This window comes from Phoca vitulina, unplaced genomic scaffold (assembly GCF_004348235.1).
Source record: "Phoca vitulina isolate PV1807 unplaced genomic scaffold, GSC_HSeal_1.0 scaffold52, whole genome shotgun sequence".
Lineage (NCBI taxonomy): Eukaryota > Metazoa > Chordata > Mammalia > Carnivora > Phocidae > Phoca > Phoca vitulina.
In genome coordinates this window covers 1818331-1828129 of record NW_022589755.1, presented here as the reverse complement: position 1 = coordinate 1828129, position 9799 = coordinate 1818331, and the positions used below count along the sequence as shown (strand labels likewise).

At 49.8% G+C, this 9799-nt stretch overlaps 1 protein-coding gene across 1 annotated transcript in view; it reads right to left on the bottom strand.

The window, feature by feature from the left end:
• Window positions 1-2632: 2632 nt before the first annotated feature.
• Window positions 2633-9799, bottom strand: part of LOC116622029 (zinc finger protein 883-like) — a 15706-nt gene continuing 8539 nt past the window's right edge. The window contains exons 4-6 of the mRNA XM_032388149.1: window positions 8010-8136; window positions 6556-6687; window positions 2633-4259 (exon numbers count right to left, since the gene is read on the bottom strand). Of these exons, the coding sequence (XP_032244040.1) occupies window positions 2953-4259; window positions 6556-6687; window positions 8010-8136 (1566 nt within the window). The 3' untranslated portion in view covers window positions 2633-2952. The remainder of the gene's footprint in view (window positions 4260-6555; window positions 6688-8009; window positions 8137-9799) is intronic.

Sequence of the window (9799 nt, the reverse complement as noted above, 5' to 3'; positions counted from 1 at the left end):
TGTTCTTCCTTGTTAAAGTCCTCTTCAAAAGTGACACATCCTTACTATAATCACCCCAAGAAAAAATTGATAAATTGAATAGTTCTCCTAATCGCTCCACCAATATTGCAGCCTTACTGGTATTGATTCAGAGTCTGTGGGGGAAAGACTCTCTCTCTGTCCCCCAGGGTGGGCTCTGGGACCTCTGGTAGCCGTGCTTCGGGGTTGGTAGAGAACGCTCCTGTTTGCTGAAAGAAGGACAAGGCAAAGATCTGCAGAGAGGACCAGAGATGAGGGGTGTGCCATGGGGTCCTGTCTGCCTCAAGTTCTCCGTTCCTGTCCCTAAGTTAAAGATAACTTCGAGCAAGGAAGCTTCCCTGGTGTGTGAGCCAATACATTCCTTTTGTTGATGTTGGTCTCATTTAAGCTAGTGTGAGTTGGGTTCCTGTTATTTGCAACCAGGAATGTAGTGAGTATGTTCAGACACATTCTTCCCTTATCCCGGAGGGATCTCCTCAACTCCTCCTGCCTCCACAAATGTCTCGCAGACAAAAACAACCCGAAGAACGGGCATCTGCCACAGGTACTCCTTCCCAAACCACCCAGCCCTACTCCTGAGATAATTTCCAGGAGGATGCAGCCACACGGCCAAAGATGAGTCCCTCTTTTTTTTTTTTTTTTTAAGATTTTATCTATTTATCCGAGAGAGAGATAGAGAGAGTGTGTGTGTAAGCACAAGCAGGGGGAGGGGCAGAGGAAGTGGGAGAAGCAGACTGCCCACTGAGCAGAGAGCCCAACCTGGGGCTCAATCCCAGGATACTGGGATCCGGGATCAGGACCTGAGCTTAAGGCAGACACTTAACCGGCTGAGCCACCCAGGCGCCCCAGATGGCTCCCTCTTAAAGCCCCAGCAGAGTTCTTGGAGATCCTCCATCCTCACCCTTAGTCTATCTCCTAGTGCTGGGAAGGAAATGTTCTGGGGGTCATGAAAGCAATCTAGAGAACCTGGGTCTGTCTATCCACCAAGCTGCTCTGGGAGCAAGCACAAAGTCACACCCTGAACATGGTGGCGCTCTCCACTTTCTGCTTTCTGATAAATTCTCCAACGGTGATGCCAACCACTGACCCGCTTGAAGGCCTTAGATGTCTGACCTCTCAAAAAGGAGGCAGGATGTTACATTGTCCCGTCACCAAGTCAGGGCTTTTCAAGCTGGGGGTTGCACCCCATGTTGGTTGGTGAAATCGATTTAGAAGGTTGTGACCAGCACTTTTTAAGTGAAAGAGAATTGGTGTGTGCACACAATAAGGGTAAGTAGTGTTGCTTTAAACTTATCCTTCACGTATGCACAAACATACGTTCACACACACGTAGAAAATACACACACATGCGCTGTACTGCAATACAGAATATCTATTTTTTTTTTTTATTTGAGACAGAGAGAATGAGAGAGAGCACATGAGATACAGAATATCTTTTACACTCTGAGTCCTAGTCACAAAAGTTGGAGGGTTTATCTCTTCCTTTGCTAACCACTCCCATGCTTCACCCTTATTCATTTCAATTCGTCAGCTGTTCAGAGCAGGGATCAGTCAACTTTTTTGCCAAGGGTCTCAGAGCAAATATTTTAGGCTAATGGACCATCCGGTCTCTGTTGTAATTACTTGGCTTTGCGTGGAAGCAGTCATAGACAATACGTGGCTGTGTGCCAATAAAACTTTATTTACAAAAACAGGCCACGGGCTGGGTTGGTCCTAGTTTGCCCACCCCTGATCTAGAGTCTCCTCTGTGCCTGCTCCTGCCATAGGTAAAGCCAAGCTGCTCTCTGCCCAAAACGGCAGTCTGAACAGAAATGTAAACACCTATACTTTTTTTTAAAGATACATTTTGTGAAAATTCGAATGACATGAATTCGAAAGCATGGAATATAAAAATAGCAGGACAGATCTTGATTTATGTGCAAAATATGAAATAATCTTTAAAAAAAAAAAAAAAGCTCTCCTGAGCCTCATTTTCTCAGCTATAACATGGGATTCCTATTTTATAGGACCTATTTTATAGTTCCTATTTTATAGGACTCCAGAGAGAATTCCAGGAGGCTGTGTAAAGTGCTCAACACCATGTGCGGCAGGTGAGGTGCTCAGGAAATGCTGGCATTTATCAGTAGCATTTTCAGCGATCTACTGGCTGTTCTGCTCCGGACAGAAGGGGATGTCCTGCGAGCAGGATGCTGGCCAGCCCTGAGACTTCAGAGTGCCCACAGAACCATCCATGGGGGCCAACATAGTCTCAAAGCCATTCATGGAGCACGACATTTGGCTCTTCCGCCTTCCATCTCTGGCGGCTGAACCCCACACTCACTTTCTCAGGGCTATGCTGCATGATAATTTTGATAAAAGATCCAAGCCAGGGCCCAACCAGAACCTTCTGCAACAATGGATACGTTCTCTATTCGTGCTGTCTGATTCGGCGCCCGCCGGCGAGTTTGGCCACTGAATCCTGGCTGGGTGCAGCTGAGAAAACATTTTACCTTTTATTTATGTTTGGTTCATTTAAATGTAAATAGCCACACACCGTTTAGTGGTTACTGTAGTGGACCACGCAGAAAACTATTCCTGAATTTCTTCTCAAATTTAATTACTCATAGTGCCGCTACTGATATTTGGGGCCGGAACATTCCTTGTAGACGGAGGTGTCTGGCGCATCGTAGGGTTCGGAGGATTCTTGGCCTCTATTCATTACTGCCAGTGGCCCCAACAGGCTGGGACAACCGAAAATATCCCCAGGCACTCCCCAAACGTCTCAGGTGGGGGCCACGTAGAGGTGTCCCCTGAATGAGGACCCCTGGTTGGCTAGGGAACCTCTGATGAGAGGTGCAGGGAATCTCCACTCACACAGTTTGCGTCTGTCATTGTGACTTCTCTGGGGATTACGAAGGCGTGGGTCCTGGCTGAAGGCTCCCTCACACAGGGAGCTCACTGTCCCTTTCTAGCATGCACTTTCTGGTGGAGCACCAGGGACGAGAGCTGCTTGAAGGCCCTCCCACATTTGGGGCACGGGTGCAGTTTCCCTGTGGCGTGGATTTTGCGGTGATTGGTAAGGGTAGAGCTGTCGGTGAAAGCTTTCCCGCACTCAGAACACACATAAGGCTTCTGTCCAGCATGCATCCTCTGGTGTCTCTGAATGCTTGACTTACACCGCAAGGCCTTCCCGCATCCCTCACACTGGTAAGTATGATTCTCTCCGTGGCTTTTCTGATGCTTGAGAAGGGCCGCCCTGCGCCGGAAGGTTCTCCCACACTCCCGGCATTGCTCCGGGGGCCCCAGCTGGTGAACCCTCCTATGTTCCGACAGGTGGGAGCTATTCCGGAAGTACTTTCCACACTGCTCACACTGGTAGGACTTCTCCTCCTGATGAATCCGATGGTGCTCGAAAAGGTGAGAGTTGCATCTGAAGGCTTTCCCACACACTTTGCAGTGGTACGGCTTCTCTCCTGTGTGGATTCTCTTGTGCTCTGTCAAGGAGGAGCTGCGGCCAAAGGATTTCTCACACTCACTGCACTGGTAGGGCTTCTCCCCAGTGTGCACCCTCCGGTGACGAGTGAGCTTCGTGCTCTGCTTGAAGGTTTTCCCACACTCCTCACACTTGAAGGGCTTCTCCCCCGTGTGGGTCCTGTGGTGGCTGCTCAGTGTGGAGCTGCTGTTGAAGGCTTTCCCACACTCCTTACACTTGTAGGGTCTCTCTCCGGTGTGAATCCTATAGTGAGTGAAAAAGTAGGAGCTGTGCCGGAAGGACTTCCCACACTCGTCACATTTGTGGGGCTTCTCTCCCGTGTGGATCCGCTCGTGCTCGATGAGGTGGAGGGTCTGGTTGAAAGTTTTCCCACATTCTTTACATTTAAAGTGTGCCTTCCCCCTTTGGATTCTTGGACGACCATGCCTTGGGAAGCCTGGCGCCTGTGTTTTTCCATTAATATCTCTTTTCAGGGTCTTCTTTCCTCGAGGGGTGCTCTGTGATGTTGTTGGTGGTGGTGGACGACCCGGGCATCTCGTCATGGCCGTGGATTCATGCCTTTTCTTTCTAGGGAGAATTTTTTTGCACGAGTCTGCGGCCAGCCTGGGGCCAGCTTTTTGCTTGCTCCTCAGTGGCCTGTCCTCAGTTTCCAAAGTCCTTTCCATCTTAGCACCCCTTTGGGCCATTTCCTTTGCCTTCCCCAGGGATGGCCTCGTAGAGATGCCTGGCTTTGGAAATGTGGTCTTCGGCACAAGCCTTGTCTTCTTGTCTGAAAGGGATTCAGAATGTAAATCTCTCTCTTTTTTAGTGCCATTGTCTTTATCTTTGGTTGAAAATGTTTTGTCTCAGTATAAAATACATACAAAAAAAGCACACAAATCATAAGTGCGTGGTGTGATTAGAATTCACATCGTGCCACCAAAAAAAAAAAAAAAAGGTAATTATGTGAGGGGACGGAGGTGTTCTCTAACTTTATTGCCATAATCATTTCGTTATATATACATGTATCAAACTACCATGTTACGCACCTTAAGTCTACACAATGTTATATCACAATAAGCTCACACGACTCTATCCTAATAAGGATAGAAAAAGAAAAGACAGCCAGTTCAAATGAAATGGAAATAAAGAAGGAAAAAGAATCAATGCAGAAATGAGTTGGCACAGAAAATAGAAAAAAAAAATCCTATATCAGAATAATTACTTAGAGATGAGTAATGAAATGTCCCAGAAATAAATCAAGAGTTGATCTATAGATTGAAGGGAAAAGTGATACAGAATGTTCCGTACTGAATGTAACTGTTTTATAAGCTATCATTTATAGTCCGTGAACCCTGTGCGAGCCGGCGACCATGCATTACCCCAGAAGCATGGTCAGTTCTTAATGTTCCCTTATCACTAAAATGATGTGATTCTCTCCTTAAATAAGTGGAATAACATATTTTTGTGAGTCTAGCTAGGGGAAAAGAGAGAATTCACAAGGTGAACACATTCACGTGTCCAGCGCAAAGATTAAGATCAAGAAACAGAAACCTAGAAACACCCTCCCCGACTCCAGCCCTCAGTCCGTTCCCTCCAATGACCCTCTCCCTCTTGGAAAATCGAGACCCTGACCTCCAGTAGCGTAGATTGGCTTTGGCTCCTTTTGTACGTTATATAAATGCAGCCTTGTGGCATGCACCCTTTGGTGTCTGGCTTCTTTCACTCAACTGTTTTGTCTATGAGATTCATCTGGATTGTTGCGTGCAGTCGCAAGTCATTCATTCGCGTTGCTTATAGGGTCCCATAATGTGACTATACCACAATGTGTTTAACTTTTTTATTGTTGATATGCATTTAGGGAGTTCCCACTTTGGGACTATTAAGAATTGAGCTGCTATGAACATCCCCTGCTCAGTGGGGAGTCTGCTTCTCCCTCTCCCTCTGCCACTCTCCCTGCTTGTGCTCTCTCTCTCTCTCTCTGTCAAATGAATAAATAAAATCTTTAAAAAAACTGAAACTGGGGAAATAAAAGCTGGAATGAGAAAGAGGCTTACTATTATTATTATTTTAATGAAAACACCTGGTTACTCTTTGGGTTTTTTTTTTTTTTAAGATTTTATTTATTTATTTGACAGAGAGACAGAGAGAGAGAGCACAAGCAGGGGGAGTGGCAGAGGGAGAGGGAGAAGCAGACTCCCAGCTGAGCAGGGAGCCAGATATGGGCCTCAATCCCAAGACCCTGGGATCATGACCCCAGCCGAAGGCAGAAGCTTAACCAATTGAGCCACCCAGGCGCCCCTCTATTTGGGATTCTTATTAAATCCATGTATTATCTTTATTTTTAAAGTTTTATTTATTTATTTTAGAGAGAGAGAGTGCTCGAGAGCACATGGTGGGGAGGGGCAGAGGGGGAAGGAGAGAGAAACTCTAAGCAGACTCCGCGTTCAGCATGGGGCTTGATCCCAGGACCGGTGATCATGACCTGAGTGAAACCAAGAGTCAGTTGCTTAACCAACTGAGCCACCCAGGCGCCCCTTAATTCCATGTATTATCTTAAAGGAAAAACTCTCTCTCAATTCTCCTATATTCTTGAGGTTCGGATGCTGATGGGGGATAGTTTTGCTGCCCCAGAAACATGCTGTTGTTTTTCCAAGTCAACAGAGGGCTACCCAGGGGTGATAATCTTAAGGATTTAAGTCCAGTGCCAGACCAGCCTGCACCAGAGAACTGCTGTGAGCATCTTTTTAACCACGAAGACATCGACACATGCATACAAGGAGGAAAGTGAACAGATGCTCGCTGAAGCAATCAGGGAAAACCCTGGGGAGGGGACCGAGGGCAGAGCCAGCAGCCAGTGCAAAGGCCCTGAGTTAGGGTGTCAGTTGATGGCAGCCCGAGTCTGATACGGAGGATGTGGCGAAGGAAGGAGTGCGGGAATGAGATCCCAAGAGGCCAGAAGAACGGCAAAGTGTTCCTGGAAGGAAACACGCCCTGCAGGCTTCTTCCTTCTCCTTACACCCCTCCGCATGCTGCGCCTTTGGGGAGAATTTCTCGTGGAGACTGCCATGGCGTCTCCTACTCACCGGTGGAGATGCAGCTCTCGCTGACCCCAGCACCGCCTTGCTGGGGGGCTCGAGGGACGTCTCTCTCCTTGACACAGGGCTCATCTCCTTGCTCCAACCTGGTGATCAGCTTGGGTTTGAAGAGCCGATACCCTGCTCCAGAGAAGGAAAGAAGTGCTGGATGCCTCCCAGACGCCCATTCCAGACCAAGAATTTGCACAGAGAGAAGTGTGTTTATGTTCTGCTTCCAACTCCAGAGTGTGGGTTTCCTACACACACACACACACACACACACACACACACACACACCAAGCAATTCTCTCCAACACAGCTGGGGTCCTAAAATTCAACTAAATTCTGACACTACCTGGAGGTAGGGTTGCACCCCACAGGTTCCCACAAGACTGACACCCCGCCCCCTAAATTCAGACACCAATCACAAATCCAAGTTGTCACCTGTCCCTCTGACTGACAGGCTATGGATTGGAGGTTGCAACCGACCCCCTTCTTGGGTTTGATGAATTTGCTAGAGGACCTCACAGAACTCAGAGAAACATCTTAGTCACTAGATCACCGGTTTGTTATAAAAGGATATAACTCAGGAACAGGAGGTGGAAGAGATGTACTGGGCCAGGTGTGGAGAAAGGGTGTGGGACGTCCATGCCCTCTGACGCCACCCCTCCCCCCAGATCTCCACTTGCTCACCATCCTGGAAGCTCTGTCCTTTGGGGGTTTTGTGGAGGCTTAATTACATAGACATAGTTGATTAAATCATTGGCCATTGGTGACTGATTCAGCCTCCAGTCCCTCTCCCCTCTCCAGAGGTCAGGGGCGTGAGACTGAATGTTGGCTCCCCTGGTAACCAGTCCTCATCCTGAGGCGTTATCCCAAAGTCACCTCATTAACATAGCGAAAGACACCTTTATTCCTCTCACCAGTTCAGAAATTCAAAAGGTTTTAGGAGTTCTGTGCTAGAAACAGGAGGGAGATCAAATATATATTTCTCATTCTAAATGACAATATCGCAGTGACACAAAGGACCTCCGGAGGGAGCGTAGGGCAACTGCCTTGCCAGCCTCCCCCTCCCCATCACACCAGCACAAAGTTCTATGGAGGGGTAGCCCCATGGTCCCCAGAAAGCAGAGCCCGCCCTCGAAGAGCACGACAGCCCATCAGCCTCTTCCTGTTGCACTGGCCACTGCGAGTGGTTTAGCTGTGCTCACGTGACCGAAGCCAGCTCCAGTCGGAGCAAAAGTCAGACTTTAGGACGGAACACCCAGGGCCGACCATGCGACCCTTTCGGTTGCGAGTGAGTTACAACGCCGGTGCCTCCGAGGCTGCTCGCAGCTGTCCCGAGACCGCGAAAGCAGACGCAGGTTTAGAGGGAAGCCAATACCACCAAACCTTAGTGCGCGAGACCAGTCCTAGGGCGGAGCTCATCCAAGGCTTCCAAACTGTGGGGGCGCTGTCCTTACCCAAGGAGGCCAGGTTCCCATAGTTCTCCAGCATCACCTCTCTGTACAGGTCCTTCTGAGCGGGCTCCAGCAGCTGCCACTCCTTCTGGGTGAAGTACATGGCCACATCCCTGAAGATCACAGGTTCCTGAAACCCAAAGCCCCGTTGGTATTCACCCAGGGCCTGGTCCTTCACTTGGCCCAGGACAGTAGGTGGAAAGCCGACAGAAGTTTGGGTTGTGTTCAGAGTCCTGTGTTGTGTCAGCTTGCAAATAAGGCCTGGGCTCCTTCACCCTGCCCCATATCCACACCCTCTGCTACGGGGCTGTGCAGCGCGCTCCTGTTCCGAATCTTCGCTTGGCCATGGAACTTGCTGTGGCCAGTGGGGTGTCGGCCAAGTGTGACAGAAGCAGAAGCTTCAGAAATGCTTGTGCAATCAGCACTGCCTTCTGTCTCGTGCCTCTCCCGCCCCCACGGGTGAGGCTCTGCCCAGGCTAGCCTCGGGACGATGCAAGATAGTAGAGCAGTGCCGAGTCACCCCAGTCCTCTGAGAAAAGCCACCGCAGGTGAGCTGACAAGCCAGAGTCCACCCGGCACGTGAAGGAGCCCCAACACCGGAGAGCCACACAGCCAGACCCTCATGGCTGTGTGCTCCTGACCGTCCGTGCGTGGTGGTGGTGTTCACACAGCATTCTTTTGGCCACAGAGCACACTTGGAGTGTTCATGTGTTATGTGAAGGCATGAACAAAGGGATGCTATGAATGTTGGAAGCGGCCCTTTCACTCGCCAGTTGGATGGCCACCTGGGGATCTCTGTTTCCACTGAGGCACATCGATACCATGATGGCTAAGAGCATAGGCTCCGGGGCCAGACCGCCTGGGCTCGAATCTTGGCTTGGCTACTTAGGATCTGTGTGACCCTAGGCAAGTGACGTGAACTCTGTGCCCCCATTCTCTTATCTTAAAAATGGGGATAATACAGTACCACGTCCTGGAGTTGTGAGGATTAGGTGGATGAAAATAGGTAAAGAAATTAGCTCCGCTCCTCATACATGCTCCATGCTCAAGAAATGTCTATTATTCTAAATATTGTTTAAAAGGGGAGGGGATTCTAGTCAATGGGAGGGAGAATGCAGGCTTGGAGACTAGCTTTATTCACTCACGTACTCATCACGGCCTGGCTCTGGGTAGGCTAACATAACAGACCAGGTCAGTGCTGGACACAGTATCCATTTTCCTTTGCCATAATAATGGAAGCCACAGGTGAGCCCATGCTTGCACAGCCAAAGAGTACATTTCCCAGCATCCTTTGCAGTGGGGTGCGGTCATGTGACTACACTCTGGCCAATGAGGTGCGAGCAGAAGAGCCGCGTGCGGCTTCTGCGCTTTGGCCTTTGAGAGACTAAGCATGTGTTCCCCTTGGGGTGCCCCTGAATGTGGACGGGCCACGTGGGGCCGAGGCGCATTGTCCACACACACTGTCATCGTGAGGAATAAGTAATGTCTGAGTGAAGCAGCTGTGTTTTGGGCTGTCATGTTCCAGTAACCAGACCTATGTGGTTGGGGGGCTCCAGCTGCGGGCGGGAGTGCAGAGGGTGACGGGTGCAGCAGAGGGGCACAGGTGTGGAGGACCGCAGGTGCAGAGGGGCACAGGTGTGGAGGACCGCAGGTGCAGAGGAGTGCAGGTGCAGAGGAGTGCAGGTGCGGAGCGGCACAGGAGCACGGGTGCAGAGGGGAGCAGGTGCGGAGCGGCACAGGAGCACAGGTGCAGAGGGGAGCAGGTGTGGAGGGCGCAGGTGCAGAGGGGTGCA